The 26,722-nt window shown below is 45.0% G+C and overlaps 1 protein-coding gene across 3 annotated transcripts in view; it reads right to left on the bottom strand.

Annotated features, from left to right (window-relative positions):
• The window catches only part of LOC141069428 (S-adenosyl-L-methionine-dependent tRNA 4-demethylwyosine synthase TYW1-like), a 452,148-nt gene that overhangs the window by 338,817 nt on the left and 86,609 nt on the right, over nucleotides 1–26,722 (bottom strand). For all 3 annotated transcript variants that reach the window (XM_073558957.1, XM_073558955.1, XM_073558956.1), the window contains exon 8: nucleotides 2,965–3,091. In XM_073558957.1, coding sequence (XP_073415058.1) covers nucleotides 2,965–3,091 — 127 coding nt within the window. The remainder of the gene's footprint in view (nucleotides 1–2,964; nucleotides 3,092–26,722) is intronic.

Genomic DNA, 26,722 nt, shown 5'->3' with positions numbered 1-26,722 from the left:
CTTCAAATGCAATTTTTGTATTTTTTTTTTTTTTTTTTATAACCAAATCTTACAAAAAAAAAAAAAAAAAAAATCTACCTTCTCTAGTTCTAGTACTCACTGGCTGGGACTCTGCACTCTCACTGCTCTATGTAGCCAGTGATTTAGTGCTGGATCCATGTCAGAAAAGCCATACTGGGACTTCTTGTCCTCCTCAGCAGTACAGCACAACCCACCTGCACGATGCCAGTTACAACCATAATTCTAGTAACATTTATAGGGTGTGTGCACACGCCGCGGATTCTGCTGCAGATTTATCAGCGCGGATTTTGCAAAATCCGCAGGTCAAAAGATCTGCGGTTTATCTGCGGATTAGCCTGTGGTTTTCCCCTGCAGTTTGACACCTCTACAATGGAGCAGGTGTAAAACCGCTGCGGATTCCGCACAAAGAAGTGACAAGATGCGGTTTTGAAACTGCGGAAAAATCCGCACTGTGTGCACTGCGGTTTTGGATTTCCATATAATATAAAGGTACTGTACACTGCAGCAAAAATTGCCGCGGATCCGCAGGATCAAAACCGCTGCGGATCCGCAGCAGAATTCCTCTACATTATCCTGCATTAGAATACCTTGTGTGTTCCCTCATGGCCTGTCCATCTCCCTTGTATGTCTGTTATATCACCAACTTATCTCATAACGTCAAAATACTTTTTATCTCTATACCAGCTCTTCTCCCCATATATTTCAGTATGATCCTATCCCATACCTACCAATAACTATTTAGCAGTAGAGACAAGGAAAAAAAATGGCCAGGATGACCTCACAAAAAGGTAACTTACTCCAAGTTTGACAGTAGTGAAGCATTTTTGCAGTAAAATGTCATCACTGTTAATGTTCGACCATCTCTCTTTCTAAATCAAACCTAAGAGACACTTCGTTATTACCTGTGAACTTCAATCCCCATCTAACCAGAATATGAACATAATTTCACGCATCGTTAAAAGGACCTAATACATCTACCTTGATTTATTAAATCACAGTGCTGCAATGGAATGAAAAAAGAAAATAAAGACTGTACGACAACTAAAAAACCTATACCTTTACAAAACTCTTGTTTTCACAGGAAAAATTAACCGGTTTTAAAAATTACTTCCTAAAAAGAGAACATTCAAAGCATTTGTTTACAAAGGCACTTTCGGCTTTGAATATTAAGCACGGATTACAGTTTTTCTTGGTTTATATGCCATGATACCATATATAAAATGCGGAAAGGGAGAGATGACAGATTGTCACTATAACTATGAGGAAGACTTGGGCATCTACTAGGTTTCCTTAAGTTGCATCAAGATTAAGAGCATATCATTAGGGATCTGTCGTGAATATGTGCTCGGAGTTGTGCCAGACAGTGCCGTTCCCTTCTAGTCAGCTGCAGTAGAAGACAATACACAGCATCAATTTTAAATGAATGGATTCAGATGATTTTATTATAGATAAGTAGTACTCCTCACCTGTCTGGGGCTGACTTTCTTTAAGAAATGAATGGTCAACATCAAACTGGCAAGTTTTCTAAATATTACCTATTAGCAAAAGTGGTCAGGAGGGTCCACTATGCCCTACCATAAAAGACCAGACTGTGTAGACAAAGTCCGGTCTGAACAGGTGGCACAAGAACCTACAATCTGTGATTGTTCTTGCTGCAAAAGGTAAAGCTTACGTTATTCTTGCGATCTCTCACTCTCTGCATTAACACAGCGCTGCCACATTCTTAAGGAAATGGTTACCAAACAGCAACTGCTCTAAAATGGTACCATGTGGCAACACTGGGTAAGGCAAAATGCAAGATCTTGCTCTTTAAAGCAAGATGGGTCGTGAAGGGTTGTGGGATGCCGCTTTGATACCGCAATCAGGGGGAAGTTCAGAGCTGACTTATTAGCTGGCCATTTAGGGGATCATTAGGGACACGGGACAGCTTTTACAAATCAGGTTTGTTTAAGTCAACAGGCTTTGCATACCTATATTTTTTTTTATTAAACAAAAAAAAAAAAAGTAGTCGCAGACTAGTGAGCGGTACTAATGTCTTGTTATAAGACTACATATGGATGTATTGTGAGGAACATAAAAGTTAAAAAGGGTGAAAAACAAGCATGACCTATAAAATCTTAACTTTGAAATGCACTACATAAATTGGGGTGAATGAACTTGCACCAGAAATAAGTAGATTTACACTACGTTGGGCACAAATATATGGCACAAGTGATAGCACATCTGTGGGTCCATGAAAGTTGAGGAAGGCCAACTTTTTGTCTGTACTGACAGTTGTGCTATAATTTTCCACTTTACATTTGAACAGAGTACGAAAAATGTTGAACCAGTCCCACAAAAGTGTATATAGCTAGAATTTTTTCCTGGCATTTTATTGGGGAGAAAAAAAAGGAAGTCAGGAAAAAACAATACTTTCCAGAAAAACTGCATGTAAAGGAGGCCCAATACTAGCAAAAAAGCTTCATCCCCTACAAACACACTCCTACCAATATAAAAAAAGAAAAAAAGCAAACTAAAAAAAAACAACACCAGTCATATCATAGCTTTCATTTTATTATTTAATGTCATCTGGAAGCCATATTTCACAAATACTTCTGGTTATATGGGTGGAGAACTCGTTTATTGTTCTCTCCTCTCTTACAACCCTTATTAAAATATTGACTGACCAATTACTTCCTACATTTGCAAGACCAAAAGGAAGTCATTTGTCCGACAGTAGTCCTAGTTGGAGCAGAAGAGAGCATCACTGAGTAAAAGCCTATCACCAGATTACCAGACACGTTCTACTTTTCTATCACAGAACTCATGTTTTGTTACTTAATTTGTCCCATGGACAAAAGTACATGAGATTGTTCCACGCTACACTGGAACCATCGATGCAATGTTTGGCCCAGTGCAGGAGTCTTGGACAGATCATGTATGGAGTTTTCATGCTAGACATACCTTGCTTAGTTAGGGCTTCCTGGAGGGCAGGCGTAATCATTTCTCTAGGTTCTTCATTTGCTTTCTTGACCGAGTTTTTCAGAGAGCCCCCCACAGTTCCTGCTTCTATGACGACATCTTGATCCTTCTGAGGAAATAAAAATAAGCAACCATTTTATTTTTTTAATAAATGGAGCTACTGGCCTTTTATACTGTACATTTAAAGTTTCACTGAAATAATTGCATTACATATACAAGTCGAGTTTAACATTTAAGTAGAGGAAGAATCAGAAACGGATCACAGATGTGAATATCAGACAATATCGTTTTATCATAGATTATGTAATATAACATAAGAAAATGAGCGTCATCCTACTGTTGAACTTTATCAGAGATCTACCAAGAGTAAATCATCCAAGGGCATAAAGAACTGGGTTAAGCAGTTATATTTTTTATTTTTACCAAAATGGAAATGTGATAAAAAAATATAATTCAGCCAACAAGATGTGGCTATCTATTCACTAACTCCATGACTAGGTCAGTGGTTTTGCCATAAATGCTTAAAATTGCCACTACTTTGACAACTTCTCATACTCATCGCTTGTCCCCCATAAAATAAAGCTTACACTCACCTCCTGTGTCAGCACTTAGTCTCCCGGGGCTCCCGTGATGTTGTGACATGTGATGATGGCGCCAAAACAGTACCTGCATCACCTCCCACGCCTCCTCTCGAATTGAGCAGGAAGAGAAAGTCAGGAATTGGCTGCAGCCCGGACTTCCAATTCATGTTAGATTTGCTTGAAGGTGGGGACAGTGACGTCGGCACTGATTGGACGCCTGCGTCAAGTGTCACAACAACCGCATGTGAGCACAGGGACCACAAGTGCCAACATCGCTGGAGTTGCGCCAGCACAGGAGGCAAGTATAGGCCTTATTATTTTAATCGGCGCCAAACATTTTGATCAAGAAGGGGTTGTCCTAGTAGTGGATATCCCCTATAAGGATAACGCCCCTAAAACTATCCAAATACATGAGAGCATGAGCACTGCTGAATGGAGCCATGACCTCCCACATCGCAAGCCCCATCGATCCACCAGTTTTCGGAGCGTAGAACAGTGTGGGATTTTAATGTGAAGCCAGGCCAGGAGTATTCTCAGCTAGAGATCTGTGACCAAAATGAAAGTGCTCATCTATGTCAGTTAGGTTACATGGAAGATACATGCAAAGTAGTGACCAACCACTTTAGGCAAAGTACATATGATGTCCCTTTAAATTTTGGTCTATTCACTACACATACAGTTGTGGCCAAAAGTATTGACACCTCTGCAATTCTGTCATATAATACTCAGTTTCTTCCTGAAAATGATTGCAAACACAAATTCTTTGCTATTATCTTCATTTAATTTGTCTTAAATGAAAAAAACACAAAAGAGAATGAAGCAAAACTTTGGTCATTTCACACAAAACTCCAAAAATGGGCCAGACAAAAGTATTGGCACCATCAGCCTAATACTTGGTTGCACAACCTTTAGCCAAAATAACTGCGACCAACCGCTTCCAGTAACCATCAATGAGTTTCTTACAATGCTCTGCTGGAATTTTAGACCATTCTTCTTTGGCAAATTGCTCCAGGTCCCTGATATTTGAAGGGTGCCTTCTCCAAACTGCCATTTTTAGATCTCTCCACTGGTGTTCTATGGGATTCAGGTCTGGACTCATTGCTGGCCACCTTAGAAGTCTCCAGTGCTTTCTCTCAAACCATTTTCTAGTGCTTTTTGAAGTGTGTTTTGGGTCATTGTCCTGCTGGAAGACCCATGACCTCTGAGGGAGACCAAGCTTTCTCACACTGGGCCCTACATTATGCTGCAAAATTTGTTGGTAGTCTTCTGACTTCATAATGCCATGCACACAGTCAAGCAGTCCAGTGCCAGAGGCAGCAAAGCAACCCCAAAACATCAGGGAACCTCCGCCATGTTTGACTGTAGGGACCGTGTTCTTTTCTTTGAATGCCTCTTTTTTTCTCCTGTAAACGCTATGCTGATGCCTTTGCCCAAAAAGCTCTACTTTTGTCTCATATGACCAGAGAACATTCTTCCAAAACGTTTTAGGCTTTTTCAGGTAAGTTTTGGCAAACTCCAGCCTGGCTTTATGTCTCGGGGTAAGAAGTGGGGTCTTTCTGGGTCTCCTACCATACAGTCACTTTTCATTCAGACGCCAACGGAGAGTACGGGTTGACACTGTTGTAACCTCGGACTGCAGGGCAGCTTGAACTTGTTTGGATGTTAGTCGAGGTTCTTTATCCAACATCCGCACAATCTTGCGTTGAAATCTCTTGTCAATTTTTCTTTTCCGTCCACATCTAGGGAGGTTAGCCACAGTGCCATGGGCTTTAAACTTCTTGATGACACTGCGCACGGTAGACACAGGAACATTCAGGTCTTTGGAGATGGACTTGTAGCCTTGAGATTGCTCATGCTTCCTCACAATATGGTTTCTCAAGTCCTCAGACAGTTCTTTGGTCTTATTTTCTCCATGCTCAATGTGGTACACACAAGGACACAGGACAGAGGTTGAGTCAACTTTAATCCATGTCAACTGGCTGCAAGTGTGATTTAGTTATTGCAAACACCTGTTAGGTGCCACAGGTAAGTTACAGGTGCTGTTACACAAATTAGAGAAGCATCACATGATTTTTCGAACAGTGCCAATACATTTGTCCACCCTCTTTTTTATGTTTGGTGTGGAATTATATCCAATTTGGCTTTAGGACAATACTTTTTGTGTTTTTTCATTTAAGACAAATTAAATGAAGATAATACCAAAGAATGTGTTTGCAATCATTTTCAGGAAGAACTGAGTATTATCTGACAGAATTGCAGAGGTGTCAATACTTTTGGCCACAACTGTAGCACCCAATTCATCATAACTTTCAGCCCAGAATTCTGGCATAAAACATTTTGAAAAGTCACAAAACCCTTGCACAACGTGAGGTTGCAACTTTTAGCATCTTCACGCCATTTATTCCCAGCTCCAACAAAAGTGGATGAAGCTAGGAATGCATGGGGGCGTGATGAACGCCAACATTCTCAACGCCACAAAACTTACATCAGCAGGAACTGACATAATATTTGTGGCAAGGCACACAGATGCGCAGACCACTTTGCGCACTGCCAGCTTTATCAAGAGGCATGATCCTGTTCATTTATCTAGAGCCTTGCACTACACCCCACCCCTCATCAAGACTACCATGAAAAATGCTGACCCAAAAAAATAGCTGTAACAATTAATCTAAATATTAGAGAAAGTAAAGTCTTCAAGTAGCTGTAAAATAAACAATAGGGAAATTTTTGTCATTTTTGCAAAGCCACAGAAAAGAGGGTAACGTTTTAAATTCATGCTGTCAGAAGGCATAGATTGGGTGAACGCTAAAGTAAGTAGAAAGCTACAAATATAACCTAGCGAACTACTGGTCAAGCCCAGCTGGATGTTAAGAAAACAAGGATTGGGCATACTGATGTACAGAAGTGGTAAAGGGATTACTAATTCTTGGCTGTTTTTGACAATATGAAGACACTAAAACAGGCTTCTTCTCAACTAAGGACAATAAGGTACAGCAGGGGCGCTGTGACGAACCCGCACTTTGCCACCCCTCCTGACATCCCTATTACGTCAGAGGGATCACGTCGCGTTTCCTCACTTGCACCAAAGTTAACAGCAGTCATTACAATGAGAAAGAGCATATGGCAGTAACAACATTTATCCCTTTGGTTGGTCACACCCTTTACGCCCCTGGGAGGGGCCTTATCCAAGCCAAAAGGCTTATAACTTCCCAACAGAAGGGCATAGTGAGAAGATTCTGGTGCCATTGGATCTGGCCAGGCCCGCGTTACATTCGGAGTCCAATCACAGCTTCACTATCTGGCTTATACTAGTCGTTCTGCGTATCTACACACCCTGGGGTGCTACAAATTATAGAGACCCTGGAAGGCGTACAGCCCATTCCAGAGATCTTGAAAATGTAACTGCTGTGTGGCTAGGACGTACGATAACTCCATATTCTCCATAAGTCTCATGAAATTCCCCTCTGACTGGACAAAATTACACAGCGTGGGCTCTGCAGGTGGTCATCTTGTAGGAGCTTGGATACTGGCTGGACCACCTACTGAGCCATGTGTCCTGTTACAGCTGCACCTGCTGAAGGAGGATTGTAATCTGCAACTAAATCCCCATTCGTCGCTAGCATGATAACAAGCAACAGCAATATCTAGACCAGGGATCCTCAACCTATGGTTAGGAAGCCACATGTGGCTCAAGGGACAGATGTGTGGTCATGGCTGTTTGCCAACTTGGTGCACTAGCACAAGGTCTAGCAAACAGAAAAGAAGAGCAGTTCTACAGATGGTGACTTCGGTGAATAGCCCAACAATGGATGCGTATATACTGGCCTTGGTCAGAGAATATGATTAAGTTCTAAAATGGACACAGGATTATATTGCAAGACAAAGGGGGCGCATGAAACCCAGATGTGATAGTGTGAAGAGAACGCTTTAAGAAAAAATACCAAATGAGGGCAAGGTGGAAAGCCCTAGATGCAAGTATACTGCCTCAGTGTAATTTCTGTGGGGAAGATTAGGTTGTCATTCTGATAATGGGGGCTCTAGGTGTTATTAGTGTGGGAATGGCAGGAGTTTGATGTCTCTAGAAGTGGCTTCCAACCCTCTCTCAAAAGTGGAGTTTAGCTCTCAAAGTAAGAAAGGTTGTGGATCATTGATCAATTCAAGACAATAATATTTTTCAGCAATTTTTCAATATCTGCCAGTACCATGATGTAGGTAAAGAGATGCTGAATCAAACGATGTATCATTTCGATTACTGGGTGCAGCAATTCTGACATAATGAGAGCTTTTAGATATAGAATAAAGCAGAGAGGAGAAAGGTAACCCTGCACACACCAGGCTCTGTATATACAATGTCCATGGGCAGCGAGGGGCTTAGCACAGAAGGGGGTGTTGCAGGACTGGTGAAGTCCAGCAATGTTAGTCTCTTAGTGATAAATCATTTATAGTTTGTAAACAGCATGCACTTTCACAAGTGACATCCCTGAATTCTGTGTCTCAGCCTCTGTCGTGCTTTCTTCAGATTACATAGAAAATACCTGGTGACGGATTACATTTAAATAAAATCTGCTTTCTGAGAGTTAACATACATTTAAATATTTATTCGTTGGACAAATCCTTTCACATTTCTAACAGAAAAAAAAAAAATAGGACATTAAACAAACCGACCTTCTACTTTTACATTTATAGGTGGTAACTTTGATTTACCTCATAGATGCAACCTATAAATACGGACCATATCTATAATATGTCATCTGTGGAACTACAAGACCACAGTCCTTTTGATAAACTGGGGAAGGTAGACCACACGTTTCAGGGGAAGAAAAATTTCGGCCATTTGCGGTTCTTTGGTGCTGCTGATATCAATATATCTACTTTATTACGGATAACTGAAAAGGGCTTGGCGGTATTTTATAACATCTCATTTTTCTACTTCAGGAAAAAACATCTATGTGATAGCTACAAGTAAATATTAGGAAGTGTTAATGTCTCGCTATAAATCCACCGTAATACCAAGTTCTTCGTTCTGCTTTACTAAACTACATGATAAATAAAAGTACAAACAGCTCTAAAGATATCAGGACACAGAGCAGATTTTAAGCTAAAAAACACACTTTGGAGAATTTCAAAGTCATAGTCAATCTCATACACATTGCCTAAACATAAATTCCCATTTTCATACGCCTGTGTGAGAACAAATGTGATGTCAGATAAAAGTAGGGTTAGTTTACAGTATTGGCTGGGAAAAGGAAAATCATGTCAGAATATACACGGAGAGTCTAATATACTCTACATACAACCAAAAATTAAAAAGGATGAACCTAAAAGATCAATTAACCATCCTTATGGGCACCCATGAAGTTAAAAGTAATTATTTTTCAGCCTATAACACGCACTTTCTTTCCGCCAAAAATGTAGAGGAAAATGAAGGGTGTGTCTTATAGTCTGGATGTACCTGTTCTGGCTGTGGATTTGGAGGTGGGGGATTGGCGGAGCAGCGGGTCACAGGAGGCAGGAGCCAGCGGTTGCGGCTAACTCCTGTGCCGTTAAAGAGAAATGAATATTCACTGCATTCCACGCCCATAGGAGTGGAGAGCATATTCATTCCTCTTTTACCCCTTCCTTACAGATGACGGAATAGTACGTCATCGGTAAGGGTCCCCTGCGTTGAGTTGGGCTCCGACGGTGAGCCCACCTCAAAGCCGCGCCTATTAACTAGTTAAATCCCGCTGTCAAAGCTGACAGCAAGCATTTAAAATAGCACTTCCGGCCGCCGGGCCGGAAGTGAGCTCACCGCCGACCCCTGTCACGTGATCGGGGGGGGGGGGGGGGGGGGGGGCGGTGATGCGTTGCCCTGACAACCAGAGGTCTCAGAGACCTCTGTGGTTGTTGCAGGTAGATCGCTTTGAGCGACGCCCAGTGGCCGGCGCTCAAAAGCAATGCCGTAATTCTGCTACATATGGGCCATGTGCTCATCACCCATATGTAGCAGAGCCGATCGAGTTGTGCATGCATCAATCCTCCTATGGAGGCTATTGAAGCATGCCAAAAGTAAAAAAAAAAAAAAAAAACTAAAAGTTCAAATCACCCCCCTTTCGCCCCAATCAAAATAAAATTCAATAAAAACATACAAATTAGGTATCGCCGCGTTCAGAATCGCCTGATATATCAAAAAAAAAGCATTAACCCAATTGCTAAACAGCGTATCAAGAAAAAAATTCAAAACACCAGAAATACGATTTTTTGGTCGCCGCGACATTGCATTAAAATGCAATAACGGGCGATCAAAAGAAAGTCTTTACACAAAAGTGGTATCATTAAAAAATGTCAGCCCGGCAAGCAAAAAATAAGCCCTCACCCGACCCCAGATCACGAAAAAAGGAGATGCTACGGGTCTCAGAAAATTGCGCGATTTTTTTTTTTTTTTTTTTAGCAGACTTTGGAATTTTTTTTCACCACTTAGATAAAAGAGAACATAGGAAAGAAAAAATAAGTTAAACATGATTAAGACCTGAGGCGTCGAAACACGTTGTTCTGTAGTCATCCGACAGATATGCTGTACCTGCTGGAATTTTAATATGCAATGGCACCATAAAATGGATTTTTAATTTTCCATTCCTGGCGCTGGAACTTTTTTTTTCTTTCCTATTATTGATTGACTGCCTAGTCAAATCCGTGCGCAGGATCTGGATCCTACCAGCAAGGCAGTGCGGTGAGCTGGATTAATTTCTCTTTTTTTATTTAAAAGAGAACATAGACATGTTTGGCGTCTATGAACTTGTAATAACCTGGAGAATCATGATGGCAGGTTAGATTTAGCATTTAGTGAACCTAGCAAAAAACAAGTGTGGGATTGCACTTTTTTTTGCAATTTCACCGCACTTGGAATTTTTTTCCCGTTTTCGAGTACACGACATGGTAAAACCAATGGTGCTGTTTAAAAGTACAACTCGTCCCGCAAAAAATAAGCCCTCAAATGGCCATATTGACGGAAAAATAAAAAAAGTTATGGCTCTGGAAAGTAGGGGAGCGAAAAACAAAAAAAGCTCCGGGAGTTAAGGAGTTAATAATGGACACGCTGCAAGCCTCAGCAGCCGGCTTCCTGCAGCTTCCGGCGATCGCGTGTGCCCGCTAGTTAAGGCAATGAATATTCACTGCTCTCCACCCCCATGGGCTTGGAATTCAGTGAATATTCATTTTTCTTTAACCCCTTCCTGACATGAGACGTACTATCCCGTCCACGGTACCCGAGCAGTGAGTATTCCAGCAACTGTCACTGCCACGCGCTGCTTACAAGCATAAAGCAGCTGCTGGCATCGGAACAAGACGCTGCAAGGGAGCACAGGGAAGGCAAGTATAATGGTTTATGTTTTTTTATTTTTTTCTGATGAGGGGGGCCATGCCTACCAGCATAGGGATGATGATGGGCACATATGCCTACCAGCATAGGGATGATGAGGGGCACATATGCCTACCAGCATAGGGATGATGAGGGGCACATATGCCTACAAGCATAGGCATGACGAGGGGCACATATGCCTACCAGCAAGGGGATGACGAGGGGCGCCATGCCTACCAGCATAGGAATGTTGAGGGGCGCCATGCCTACCAGCATAGGAATGATGAGGGGCGCCATGCCTACCAGCATAGGAATGATGAGGGGCGCCATGCCTACCAGCATGGGAATGATGAGGGGGGGTTGGCATGCCTACCAGCAAAGAGATGAGGGGACTATATATACCAGGATAGGGATGAGGGCACCATGCATACTAGGATAAGGGCTATTAGTACAGAATTGACCACATTTTTGCTTCAATTTTTTTTCTAATTTCCTCCTCTAAAACCTAGGTGTGTCTTCTAGCCTGGAAAATACAGTAAGAATATGTGGAATATTTTCTGAAAAAAAAAAAAAAAAAAAAATCAAGTGAAAGTTTTTTGTATAGAGCATTCACGATAAATACAAAAGAGCAAAAGATAAACAGTAATTTAAAACAAAAAACTACGGAAGGGAAAACTAGAAAAACCTAAAGCTTGCTGTGTCACTGGTATTCGCACACTTTACATTAAATTAGTGAGGTAACACATTTTGACTCACCAGTGGTAAATCAAAAATGAGAATCACCTGTGATAAATTGGTAGTGCTCATGTTACATGAATTAGCCAATGCAGATAAATGGAAAAGACGAGGACATCACCAGCGCTGCTGTAGCAATAAGGATCCAGGCAAATAGATGAACGATTGTTATTTATTTCTCATTTCTCAACGCGTTTCGAAGTAAGAGCGACTGCTTCCTCAGATGATATCCAGGTCTTTTCCATTTATCTGCAGTGAACCTGTCAGTGACCTGACTTGTGGATCCGCGGTAGCGGTTTACTATGAGGCGTCATATACGGCTGAAGGTTGTCAACATTAGGCGAATGCAAACTAAGGTTTAAATATATATCACCACCAGATAAGACCATATTTACGCTCTCTCCTAGTGTTTTGTGTTTTTATGAATAAGCCAATGAATGATGACTTCAGTGTCTTAAAAAGTCACATGGTAGGCCCTATTTCTTGGTCACAATGGTGAAGACAAAAAGGAGCTGTCTGACGACATAAGACCTGGTACTAGTAGCAAACACAAGACTTCGAAAGGGTACTAGGCCAAAGATATTGGTATTCCCGTTTTAACACTGCGACATGTTATTAAGAAGTTTGCCAAGCAAGAACAGTCAAGAACCTCCCTAGACGAGGGGGAAAGAAGAAAATTGACGAGACATTTTCTAATGTTGGTGTGATTGGTGGAAAAAAAACATCACATCAAACATCCAAAAACCTGAAATCCAACCTGGAACAGTCTGGAGTCATGGTTTCAACAAGTGCAAAACACCACACATTACACCAAGCAGAGCTTTATGGGCAAAGGCCAAGGAAGAAATCATTGCTGAAGAAAAGACACAAAAAGGAAGGGCTGATCTTTGCCAAAGAGTACCTTGACAAACCACAGTCTTTCTGGGAAAATCTTCTGTAGACAGATGAAACAAAAATAGAGCTTTTTGGCAATTCAAAGCAACAGATTGCGTACAGATGGCGCAATGAAGCAAATAAGGAAACAACACCCTACCAACAGTTAAGCATGGTGGTGGATCCATAATGGTATGGAGTTGCTTTGCTGCGTCTGGTACTGGAGGCCCTGATTGCATCACAGGAATCATGAAATCAGAGAATTTAATTATATTTTAAATCGAAATATCCTACCCAGTGTAAGAAAACTGAGTCAAAGAACATGGGTCCTCCAGCAAGACAATGACCCAAAGTACACATCCAAACATACAAAAGAATCGTTGAAAAAGAAAAGAAATGGACTGTTTCAAAATGTCCAACAATGAGTCCTGACCTCAACCCCGTTAAAAATCTTTGAGGTGAGCTGAAAACTGCCATTGGGAAAAAGAATCCTGTAAACATTCAAGAGTTTGATCAAACTACAAATGAAGAGAGGGAGAAAATACCAGCTGAAAAGTGCAAGAAGCTTAAAAATGGCTACACTAAACGCTTGGAGGTTGTCATCAATGCCAAAGGGTGTGCAACCAAATATTTATCATGGTGCCTTTATTGATGCACATTCTATTTATTCTGTTTCTTCTTTGAAATTTCAACATATAAGAAAAACTATAATTTATGGTTGTATTACTTTGGATCACTAATTAAAAAATCCTGAGGATATAACTTACATTTAAATTTATTTCTTAAGATATTGTACAGTCTATGAAGGGGTGCCAATATTTGTGAGCAGCACTGTATGTAGAACATTTGTTTTGCTTTATTTTTCATGGAGCAGTCTACTTACGTTAGTTTAGAAAAGTATACAGTGACACATAAAATGGTTTTCTTGTCGTGGGCACTTGGGTCCACAGAAACCAATAGGCTTTCTGCAGCCTTCTCATTTTCCAACAATGATGTAAGAGTTCACATGGCAGCTCCTAGCAGTAGGACACTCCGCTGGTTTGTGGGAGGGGGGACCATGCTCTAATAAAAGGCTGTCCACACCAAACAAGCCCTTTAAAATGTACTTTGTAAAGAGGTTGTAAAGTCTACACTCACCTGCCATGCTAGAGCCGTTACAGCAGTGTCAGAACTTTTTTGTTAATTTTTTTATCATCATTTTTTTTTTTTTTTTTAACTTTATTACTTAGTCTCTCTATGGGACCTTCACTGTTAGCAATCTTATTGCAGTTATAAAGCATTTAAATGCTTTATAGACTACTAGCTGAAGAGCCCAGCGTTGCCTGGGCATAGTAACTAACAGCCGTCCCGCTCTCTCACCTCGCAGCCCTGCTTTCTCCCTCCGCAACCCGTCTCCACTGGCCGTCCCGCTCTCTCCCTCAGCAACCCAGCTCTCCATCCACATCCCACTCTCCATCCGCCAGCATGCATCTCCTTCTGCAGCCCCGCTCACCACAGACCATCCCGCTCTCGCCATCTGCAGCCCGGCTCTCCAAGCGCCGTCCCGCTCTATCCCTACGCAGCTCCGCTCTCCACCTGCATCCCGCACTTTCCCTCTGCAACCCTGCTCTCCATCTGCAACCCTGCTCTCCATCTGCCAGTGAGCGGGGCTATGTGGGGTGGGCGTGGCTTGATACATACACACAGATACATACACTCACATTATATATATCTATATATCTCTATCAGTGCTGCACTGACACACAAGCAAGATCATGCTCTGTACATGGTCTAACAAGCTTGCTAGGCCTGGTGACATGGATGTTGTGATGACGATGTCGGGTCACCATGGCAATGATTGGTCCCTGGCAATGACGTAGTGGGGGGTGCCGGTCAGAAGGGAGAGCCCCCTCCCTCTCTCTGCCTTCTACATACTGTTATTATACTGCTGGAAATGGTGCGTGCACTGCTCCAGTGTCAGAAACACCGCACTGAACTTGTTCACCGAGCCAGTGCGCGTGTCCTGAGTAAAGCGAACAGTGCTCAAAGATACCTGTGGAGCGGGCAGCAGTCGAGTAGATGCGTACTTCAGAGCCGCTGGACCTGAAGCACGTGACTGCTGGGGGCGTGGCCTAAGCTCCAGAGAGCTAGGAGCTGCAAGATAACTCCTAGCAGGGTAACTGTGAGACAAAGTTACCAGGGGGCATAGACAGGGAGAATAGTCAAGACGTAGCCAGTGAGTCACACACAGAGATAGCTGCAAAGGTAAAAGAGGGGCGAGCAGAGACTAGTCAGGTCACAGGCAATGAGTCATACACAGAGATAATAACGCAGTACAAAATCAACAGGCAAACTCATAACAGGAAACAGAACTGGGTCAGAACCATATAAACAAGCTATAGCAACCAACAGGCACACAGGGGTCAGCACACTAGGCCAAAGGCAAAAGTATAACTGGCAGGGATTGAAGCTTCCCAGGGGTTTAAGAAGCTCTCCCAGAACCAGAAAGAGGCCACAATCATTAACCCCAGGTGTGCAGGTCAAAACCTGCACCGAGCTCCAGACATTAACCCCAGGTATGCAGCTCAAAAACCTGAACTGGGATCATGACATCCAGGCAGTGGAAAACAGGTGTCAGCTGTCATACTTGTTGCACACCCAGCATTGATCGCGCGTGCACCACTCCTATGTGTGAACAATTGCCATGACGTATCCATATGTCCAAGGTCGGGACGTGCTACCCAACCAGGACATATGGATATGTCTAAGGCCAGGAAGGGATTAATGATATCTTCGTGCATCAAGGACTGCGTCAATTCTATCCGTCAGTGACTGGTCTTTCATTTAAAATATTGCACAGGCACAATAAATTCTGTGGATATGGAGATAGATAGATAGATAGATATAGATATATATATATAGATATATATATATACACACATATATATACACACACACACATACACTCCCACACACACATACATATATACATACAACAACATTTCCAACAAAATGGTGCTGGCAGTGTATGCAGTGTCACATCTCCAAGTAATCCCCCTTGTTCTTAATCTGTGCATTCATCACCCCCTGCCTTTACTAGCGAGGTGTTTTGCGTAGTGGTGATGTATGTATTCTCCTCGGCACGCACACTGTGTGCAAAGGGCCAGAGCGAGAGGCCGCCAACGCCGCCCTGACGTAGCAGCGTGATGAGGTCAAGACACTGCTGACCTCATTACACTGCTGCTGGCAACACAGCGATGGCGAGCAACGATAAGTGATCCATGGAGGAGCCGAAGGTTAAAATGCCCTATTTTTGATGAGAGGGAAGGTTGATGTTACTGTAAGTTGCACATTGTGGGGCAATGAGGAGAAATTGTAAAAGGAAGCACAGTATAGCAAGGGTGGGGGCACTTTATGCAGAACAACAGCATGTGGAGGGTATTTTGGAGCTTACCAGTGTGTGCGGGTTATTTTGCAAAAAGCCATTTTTTGTAGGAAGCAGTGTGAGGGGAAATTATTCAGGAGCACAGTATGGGGGATATTTTTATTAATGGGGCAGTATAATTATACTTTCATTTTTAAGGGCACAGTACTGAGAATTGCTGGGAATGACCAGAGAAGAGGGACATCTACACATAAGCTGTAGACATGAAAACTCATCATGGCGTCTGTACTACATGGAAATGAAAGAAAAGGGATCAACTTCAAAGACCATTACCGTTGTTAATGACATACTGTGAGTAGTAGGCTCATGCAATACAATTTTTATATAGGGCTGACCTTACAAATTGATCGCTGTACTACAATTCATGTACAGACGATGGTCCTGGGGCTGCATTCATACTCACGGTTCTGATCTTGTTCACATGTAGCAATCCTCAACTTGATTCATGACCACGTTAAAACTTAAAACCCCTCAAAATGCAGACCTTTGATATGAGGACTTAACTAGTTTCTGCACCAAAAACTCAGTGTAAGTTACCGTGTGTTCACACTGATTTTTTTTTGGGTGGTGGTGGGGAGAGCAGAAACTCTCCAAATCCTCTTTAAGGGTATGTTCACACTGAGCATTTTTGCTGCTTTTTTTTACTGAAGCAAAACCTGATTTCTTGGCAGGAAAGAAGTTGCGGCAAAAACACATGTTTTAGTGCGTTTTTTCAGGCGTTTTTGGGGCCAACTTGTGTCTCTGTGCATGCTAATAAAGTTGAATACCCCCGGAGGACTAAAAGGAAAAAAAAACAAAAAAAAAAAAACTACGTCCTGTAGAACCATACCTCGTTTAAAAAACAGGCAATTCAAGTGCCGCTTACAGTAAAAATCACACTGACGGGTTAGAAGAGAATGGAGAGAATAGATATACTGTATACATAGTTATATGCAGCTCTGGCAAAAATTAAGAGACCACTGCAAAATTTTCAGTTTGTCTGATTTTTCTATTTATATGTATATTTGAGTAAAATGTAAATTGCCCTTTTATTCTATAAACTACTGACAACATGTCTTCGAATTTCCAAGCAATAAATTTATTTATTTTCAGGAAGTGAGAAACGGTCAAAATAACAAAAAAATGCAGTGCTTGCAGACCTCAAACAATGCTAAGAAAACATGTTCATAATCATTTAGAAACAACAATACTAATGTTTTAACTCTGAGTTCAGAAATCAATATTTTGTGGAATAACCAAGATTTGTAATAAAGCTTTCATGCTTCTTGGCATGCTTTCCACCTGTCATGTCGGACGCTGTTCACACCACAGCGTCCGGCATGGAAGAGGTAGTTCCACCTCCAGCCACTATAGCCTCAGTGGCGCCGGCTTGATCTTCAGGCTCTCGGGGGTTAATCCTGCTGGAGACCAGGTTGGATGGTTAGTCACGCCCTCGGTCTTTAAATAGTCATGCTGGCCTATGGGCGTCGCCGATTATAGCTTGTGTTTCATACCAAGTGGTTCCGGTCTGGAGTGGAGGTGTTGCAGAGAGAGAGATTCGTATCTGGTGGCGTATGATCCGTTGTTATCCTTTCTCCTTCCCATATTTGTGTTTAGTTGTGCCCTGTTCACATTACTGTATATTCCTGTGTGTGTGCGGCGCAGTGCAGTTTAAGTTCTCCCTGTCTGTCATAATTTGTGTGGGGGCTTTGGTGGTGTGACTCCTCACTGGGTGGAGGGTGGAGGGTTAAGTGCAGGGCTGAGGAGACAAGGAGAGGTTGGAGGCTCAGGCATTTGCACCATCAGCAAAAACCCTGGGTTGAGGGTCAGACAGGGTTTCCCCTAGTTATAGGGACATCACAGGGGCCCCGGGTATTACAGCCTTAGTGGATCTAAGCCCCCCGTGACATTATAATCGGCCCACATTTTTTCAGGAGTCCATGGATCCATTAGATTCCATAACCCGCCAGTTGGCAGCGCTGTCCATACAGGTCTCCGAGTTGAAAGGGGCAGTTCAGCAGCAGGGCCTGGTAGTAGCGAAGGTTCAAACGGCATCTGCAGGTATCGGTGCAGAGCCGAAGTTTCCGCTGCCAGAACGATTTTCAGGGGATCGCAGCAAATTTGTCGTATTTCGGGAGGCCTGCAAGTTATACTTCCGCATGCGACCAATCTCCTCAGGTAATGAGGCCCAGCGGGTAGGGCTGGTGTTGTCATTACTGAGTGGTGACCCCCAAGCATGGGCATTTTCCTTACCAGCTGACTCTGCTACATTTCATTCTGTTGATAATGTTTTTTCTGCCCTCGGGCTCATTTACGATGATCCTGACCGACAGGCTCTAGCGGAATCTAAAATCCGCGCCCTCCGCCAGGGGGAGCGCTTGGCAGAGGACTATTGTTCGGAATTTCGCCGCTGGGCCGTAGACACACAGTGGAATGACCCAGCACTGCGGAGCCAGTTTATTCATGGGGTATCAGGGAGGGTTAAACAAGCCCTCCTGATGTATGAGACTCCGGCATCGTTGGAGTCTGCCATGAGTTTGGTGATACGTATTGATCGCCGTTTTTGTCAGGCGGCACAGGAGACGCTCCCTCTGGGGGAAAGCAGAGGTGCAAGTGTGGTTAAAGTAGATGAGTTCCCTGAACCTATGCAGATTGCTGGCGTGGCACAGGTTAAGCGTCGCGCTCCAGGATTCCGGAAACCCGGAGCATGTTTCTACTGTGGTAAAAGAGGTCATTATATTAACGTTTGCCCGGTACTACCTAAGAGGGTCACATCGGCGGAAAACTGTTAAGCTCAGAGGGTATGGAGGAGACCCAACTGAGCGTATGCATATCCTCCATGATGGTATCACAATGTATGCTCCCTGCCAAGGTTATTATTGCGGGCAGAGAGCTACCAATATCAGTGTTTGTGGATAGCGGTTCCGCCACCAATCTCATAGATGAGAAGTTTGCACACACCGCCGGGTTTAAGATCGAAAAACTTCCTCACCCTATACAGGTGGTGACCATTAATGCTGTTCCCCTCCCTCAAGGGGAGATTACGGAGTTTGTGGCAGAGGTGAGACTCCACATTGGGGTCCTACATTCTGAGTCGGTTACATGTAGGGTCCTCCGTAATCTCCCAGCACAAATGGTCCTGGGTTTTCCATGGTTGTCCAGGCACAACCCGGTAATTGATTGGAAAACTCAGGACTAGAGTTGAGCGACTTTGGTCGGATCGGGTTTCGTGAAACCCGAATGAAACAAAATAAGTTTCAGATGAAACTCGTCCGACTAGAGCAAAAAAGTCGGAGTTTCGTCCGACTTTTATTTCCCATTGACTTGCATTGGGGTCGGGTTTCGGACGAAACTCCGACTTTGTTTTGCTCTAGTCGGACGAGTTTCATCTGAAACTTATTTTGTTTCATTCGGGTTTCACGAAACCCGATCCGACCAAAGTCGCTCAACTCTTCTGCCAAGACAATTGCTTGGCCACATGTGTGTCCGCCGTGATGCCCAGCCTGCCGGAGGCTTTGCAGGATTTCGCGGATGTTTTCTCTGAGAAGGGTTGCTCAGAACTGCCTCCACATAGAGCCTATGACTGTGCTATTAGGTTTAAACCTGGGGCCAAATTACCTAAGGCCAGGATGTTTAATATTTCTGGTCCTGAGAGACAAGCTCTGAAAGACTACATCGTGGAGAGTCTGAGAAAAGGACACATCCGGCCTTCGTCCTCGCCTGTAGCCGCGGGGTTTTTCTTCATTAAGAAGAAAGATGGGGGGGTTACGCCCGTGTCTGGATTTCCGAGAGTTAAACCAGATTACTATCCGTGATCCCTACCCAATGCCGTTAATCCCGGATTTGTTCAACCAGGTAGCGGGGGCGAAATGGTCCTCCAAGCTGGACCTCAGGGGGGCGTATAACCTCATAAGGGTCCGTCAGGGGGATGAGTGGAAGACGGCGTTTAACACTCCTGAGGGTCATTTTGAGAGTCTGGTTATGCCGTTTGGGTTGACCACCGCGCCTGCCGTTTTCCAACATTTTATTAATGATGTATTTGCTCATGTCCTGGGGAGATTTGTGATTGTATACCTGGATGATATCCTCATTTATTCTAGCGATCGGGACACTCATTTGGAGCATGTCAGGCAGGTGTTACAGTTGCTCCGGGAGAACCAGCTCTATGCTAAGCTGGTAAAATGTTTATTTTTTGTCCAGGAGTTGCCCTTTTTGGGATATATTGTGTCCGCAGCCGGGTTTAAAATGGACACCGCTAAGGTGCAAGCGGTGCTGCAATGGGAGAGGCCGGAGAGTCTGAAAGCACTCCAGCGGTTCCTTGGGTTTGCGAATTATTATAGGAAATTTATAAAACACTTTTCGACTATCGCCAAACCGCTCACGGACATGACAAAAAAGGGTGCCGATCTGGCGAACTGGCCTGAGGTGGCTATACGTGCATTTGAGCGTCTGAAGAATAGTTTTGCTTCAGCCCCCATTCTGGTGCAACCAGACGTGTCTAAACCTTTTGTGGTGGAGGTTGATGCGTCGGAGGTGGGAGTGGGGGCAGTACTGTCTCAAGGCTCGTCCTTGAGCGAGATGCATCCATGCGCCTACTTCTCCAAGAAGCGGTCGCTGGCCGAACGGAATTATGATATCGGCAACAGGGAGTTGTTGGCCATCAAACTGGCTTTTGAGGAATGGCGACACTTCTTGGAGGGGGCGGCTCACCAGGTCCCAGTCATCACCGACCATAAGAATCTGCTCTATCTGGAGTCGGCCAAGCGTCTGTCTCCTAGGCAGGCTCGCTGGGCATTGTTTTTTACTCGTTTCAATTTTCTTGTGACTTACCGTCCCGGGGCTAAAAACACCAAGGCGGATGCTTTGCCTAGGTGTTTTCCGGGGGGAGAACCTCAGGAAGAGCCGGTACCCATCCTCCAGAAAGGGGTAGTGGTCTCGGCTCTCACGACGGAGGTAGAGGCGGAGATTGCCGAGGCCCAAGAGGAGGTACCACCAGGACTTCCCGCCAACAAATCATTTGTACCCCTGCATCTTCGGCTTAACGTGTTGAAGGAACACCACGACTCGGTACTGGCTGGTCATCCAGGGGTGAGGGGCACCTTAGAGCTGGTATCGCGTCGCTTCTGGTGGCCCAAAATCCGGCAGGATGTGGTCTCATACGTGGCAGCTTGCATCACGTGCGCTAGGGCTAAGTCACCCCGTACCCGTCCTGCTGGCACGCTACAGCCTCTGGGGGTGCCCAATAGGCCATGGACAGAAATCTCCATGGATTTCATCACTGACTTGCCAGCCTCGGCGGGGAACACGGTCATCCTGGTGGTGGTTGACCGTTTTTCAAAGATGGCGCATTTTGTGGCGTTGTCTTCATTGCCCAATGCTAAGACGTTGGCTCAGGTATTTGTGAAGGAGGTGGTCAGACTCCACGGAGTACCGTCGGACATAGTATCTGATAGGGGTACGCAATTTGTGGCGAGGTTTTGGAAAGCTTTTTGCTTACGTTTGGGGATCAAGTTGTCACATTCATCGGCGTTTCATCCACAGTCTAATGGACAAACTGAGCGCATGAACAAAAATCCAAGGTAGTGGACTCTCGAGTAGTACGCCGTACTCTTCAGTATTTGGTGCATTGGCGGGGGAATGGTCCGGAGAAGAGGTCTTGGGTTCCAGCCTCAGACATACATGCGGATCGGCTGGTCAGTTCTTTTCACCGTCGTCATCCGGACAAGCCGTGTCCTATGAGTCTTGAGGGTCCGGAGGTCCCTCGTAGAAGACGGGGTAATGTCATGTCGGACGCTGTTCACACCACAGCGTCTGGCAGGCAGAGGTAGTTCCACCTCCAGCCACTATAGCCTCAGTGGCGCCGGCTTGATCTTCAGGCTCTCGGGGGTTAATCCTGCTGGAGACCAGGTTGGATGGTTAGTCACGCCCTCGGTCTTTAAATAGTCATGCTGGCCTATGGGCGTCGCCGATTATAGCTTGTGTTTCATACCAAGTGGTTCCGGTCTGGAGTGGAGGTGTTGCAGAGAGAGAGATTCATATCTGGTGGCGTATGATCCGTTGTTATCCTTTCTCCTTCCCATATTTGTGTTTAGTTGTGCCCTGTTCACATTACTGTATATTCCTGTGTGTGTGCGGCGCAGTGCAGTTTAAGTTCTCCCTGTCTGTCATAATTTGTGTGGGGGCTTTGGTGGTGTGTCTCCTCACTGGGTGGAGGGTGGAGGGTTAAGTGCAGGGCTGAGCAGGAGACAAGGAGAGGTTGGAGGCTCAGGCATTTGCACCATCAGCAAAAACCCTGGGTTGAGGGTCAGACAGGGTTTCCCCTAGTTATAGGGACATCACAGGGGCCCCGGGTATTACAGCCTTAGTGGATCTAAGCCCCCCGTGACACCACCAGTCTCACACTGCTTTTGGGGGGGACCTTATGCCACTCCAGGTACAAAAATGTAAGCAGTTCTTCTTTGTTTGAAGGCTTGTGACTATCCATCTTCCTCTTAATTACATTCCAGAGGTTTTCACTGTGGTTCAGGTCTGGAGATTTGGCTGACCATGACAGGGATTTGATATGGTGGTCCTTCATCCACACATTGATTGACCTAGCTGTGTGGCATGGTGCATTGTCCTGCTGGAAAAACCAGTCCTCAGAGATGGGGAACATTGCCTGAGCAGAAGGAAACAACTGTTTTTCCAGGATAACCTTGTATGTGGCTTGATTCATATGTCCTTCGCAAAGATTAACCTGCCCAAATCCAGCTTTACTGTAGCATCCCCAGTTCATCACCAATCCTCCACCAAATTTCACAGTGGGTGCAAGACACTGTGGCTTGTATGCCTCTCCAGGTCTCCGTCTAACCATTAGACGACCAGGTGTTGGGCAAAGCTGAAAATTAGACTCAGAGAAGATTACCTTACTCCAGTCCTCTATGGTCCAATCCTTATGGTCTTTGGCAAACTTCTGCCTGGCTCTCCTTTGCATCTCATTGATGAAAGGCTTTTAGTTTTACATGACTTGAGCCCTGCCTCTAGGAGCCTGTTTCTAACTATTCTTGCCGTGCATTTTACCCCAGCTGCCATTTGCCATTCCTTTTGTAGGTCATTTGATGTCATCCTGAGGTTGCAGAGTGACATTCGAATAAGACGACGGTCATCCAGGTCAGTGGAGAGTCGTTTTCGCCCTCTGCCAATCTGTAGCTTTGTTGTCCCAATGTCTGCTGCTTGACCTTGTTGTAATGGACTGCTGTCTTAAAAATTTTAAAGGATGGAGGCAACATGACGCACACTGTATCCCTCTGGCTAGTAAAGCCAGAATTGAGCCCTTCTTTTCCTCACTCCAGACTTTTCTTTTCAACTCCTTGGGCATGGTTAAAAGTTATTTTTTCATTCCTATTACTTTTGGGATATTACTAGCACTTGTTTTGCCATCCAGCTTGTCCTATTGCAAGAGGATTGTGAACACCACAGCACGTTTTTTTTTTTTTATACTTTCCTTCGTTAAATAAGATTTGGTTCAGGTGATCACCTAATCAGAAGCACATTAAGTAGAATGAGGTGTACCCTGGTATGGACATGTAGAGAAGCTGATTTTTATAAAACTGTGCAGTGGTCTGTTAATTTTTGCCAGAGCTATATATGTATATACACATACATATATTATACACATTATACGCATACACATACCCAAACATACATACACACACACTGCATAGACCGAGAAGAAAGGCTATGTAGACAGCTGCGGGCTGATATTAATAGCCTAGGAAGGGGCCGTGGATCCCCCAGATATGGATTACGGCGTGGAACACAACGACAGACAGGTATGGCACATTGTTGCTTTTTATTTTACCTTTATTACAGGAGATCGAGGGCTTCTCTTGGATTAGGCGTAATAATAAAAAGGGGAAAACTGTGTTTAATGATACATCAAATAAAGGACTTTACTCTGGCTGTGTCTTTATTTAACATGAAACTATAGGATTAGTGTAACGGGGTCTACCAAGCTGGGGTACCTCTTTCAGTACCACCCCGTGTTTTCGGAGGTCCGCTCTGCGTTGGCTGGAGTCTGAATGAATGACGCTGGCTGGAATCCCTGGGTTACATGGGCGCATATAAAAGATCACTGCTTCTCCATGTATTTCCAATCTGACAACACTTTACTCACAGGACACAGAATATATCACACAGATACAGAGGGCAGGCCAAAAGAAAAGCGGCAGGCCAGACATGCATTGCAAAAGCCGCAGGTGGCCGGAGCCTGCCGATGTTTACTGTGGAAATTACAAAGGTGGGGGGAGGGTGGACAAACGGGGAATGCTAATGCATTAGGGACATGCATCTCACATAGAACCTATTATCCATACATATAACTGCACAACATATTCTGGGTGCTAAGTGGTTCTGTAACACGGCTCCCCCCTTTTCAGCGTCCATACAAACATGGTTGCAACTTCTTGAGTGCCCATACTACCGCCAGGCACTCCTTCTCGATGGCCGCATAGCTTACTTCACGGGGAAGTAGTTTCCGACTCAGGTAAGCTACCGGGTGTTCTTGGCCGTCCGGCCCGACATGGCTCAGTACTGCCCCTAATCTAAACATAGAAGCGTCTGTATGAACAAGGAAACGTTTAGTTGGATTGGGTGCGGCCAATACAGGGGTATTGGTGAGGGCGTCCTTTAGTTGGCGGAAGGCTTCCTCACACTATGAGGTCTAGGTTACCTGGCGGGGTTTGTTCTTACGGGTCAAATCAGTGAGGGGCTTGGCTACGCTGCTGTAATTGGGAACGAATTTCCTGTAATACCCGGCTGTCCCTAGAAACACCATGACCTCGATTTTAGTGCATGGGATGGGCCATTTGGCTATGGCCTCAATCTTGGCTGGTTCTGATCGCTGTTTCCCACTTCCCACCCAATGCCCTAATTACTGAACCTCTTGCTTTGCCCACGTGACACTTGTTTGGGTTCAGGGCGATTCCGGCCTGGTGCATCCTGTCCAATACTGTCTCTAGGTGATTTAGATGCTCTTCCCATGTCGCACTGTAGATGGCGATGTCATCCAGGTAGGCACAAGCATAGTCCTGGAGACCATCCAGAAGCCGGTCAGCCAGCCTTTGGAAGGTCGCCGGGGCATTCTTCATCCCGAATGGCATAACTCGAAACTGGAATAAGCCAAACGGGGTGGCAAATGCCGACTTGGGAATAGCGTCAGGACTAAGGGGAATCTGCCAGTAGCCTTTGCATAGATCGATGGTGGTCAAATACTTTTCCCCCGCCAGCCGGTCTAACAACTCATCCACACGCGGCATGGGGAATGCATCCGTCACTGTTTTCTCATTGAGCTTACGATAGTCTACACAAAACCGTGTAATACCATCCTTCTTGGGAACTAATACTACGGGGGATGCCCAGGGACTGACTCTTCAATTACCCCTAAACGCAACATTTCTTGTATCTCTTGTCGCATCCCCTCTCGTACAGACTCAGGGACGCGGAAGGGGTTTTGTCACAGGGGGGTCTGATCCTGGGTCTCAACCTTGTGTTGTGCCAGGCGAGTGTACCCCGGTCTCCCTGAAAACATCCTCTGTCGCAGCCTCAACAACGCCTCCGCCTGTCTCTACTGGGGGCCTAGGTCTTCACCCAAGTGTACCTGGTCCCATGTTTTAGACTGTGTCCTTTCCCCTAAGACATTCGGCAAGGGAAGTCCGGCTAAATCCTCTGCTTCAGGTGCACAGATGGCCACTACCTCTTCAGGGCGCTCCCGGTAGGGCTTCAGCATATTCACGTGGAACATGCGGATAACCCTGGGGTCGTCACAATCGGCGACATTATAGGTTGTGTCGGCTATTTTCCCCACTACCTGGTAGGGCCCGTGCCATGCAGCTTGAAACTTATTCTGCTTAGTGGGCTCTAACACCAGGACCTTCTGTCCTATTTCCAAAGTGCGCTCTAAGGCCCTCCGATCGTACCATATGCGCTGGCGCCGCTGGGTAGCCTGCATGTTCTCACGTACAGCCTGAGTCAGCTCCTGTAGGCGGTCCCGGAATTCCAGCACATAGGGTACAATAGGTACCCCTTCTATGAGGCCCTCCCCTTCCCAGTGTTCCAGCACTAAGTCTAGGGGTCCCCTTACCCGTCTCCCGTATATCAGCTCGAACGGGGAGAACCCCATGGATTCTTGGGGAACCTCCCAATAGGCAAACAGGAGGTGTGGCAAGAATTTCTCCCAGTCCCTGTAGGTCCTGGTAAAAGTCCCAATGAGCTGTTTTAATGTCCCGTTAAAGCGTTCACACAACCCATTGGTTTGCGGGTGGTACGGGGGCGCTTCTAATGGACTTTTCGCCGCACAGCTTCCACAGTTGGTTGGTCACCTCTGCTGTAAACTGTGTACCCTGGTCCGAGATAATCTCCCGGGGAAATCCAACCCGTGAGAAAACCTGGAGCAGGGCGACTGACGCCGAAGTGCCCGGCCAAGGGTATATCATGAGAGATTCGCAGTAACTCCTGCCTATACTTCTTGGGAACTACCAGCTGTTTTATAGTGGGGCTCGTCCCTGTGTGGTGCTGCTCTGTGATCCGGTAGAGGAGTCCCTGCTTCCATACAAACTGTTTCCCTTCCAGTACTCCTCTCCCCTCCTGTGCCTTCCCACGATATTCCTCTAATGAAGGATCCTCAAGTAACTCCCTCTTAAAGTCATCTGGGGTGGCCCAAGAAATGTGTCTGGCTATGGGAATACGTGCAGGGCTGGTACGTCTTACCTGGGCCTCCTCTGAGTGTGATTCCGCCTCCGCAGCTCGAGCATATCTCCGGGTGGTCACAGGATA

This window comes from Dendrobates tinctorius, unplaced genomic scaffold (genome assembly GCF_039654945.1).
Source record: "Dendrobates tinctorius isolate UK_male_01 unplaced genomic scaffold, ASM3965494v1 ptg000263l, whole genome shotgun sequence".
NCBI classification, from domain to species: domain Eukaryota; kingdom Metazoa; phylum Chordata; class Amphibia; order Anura; family Dendrobatidae; genus Dendrobates; species Dendrobates tinctorius.
The sequence above is the reverse complement of the archived record's forward strand: the minus strand, read 5'-3'. Positions and strand labels throughout refer to the sequence as shown.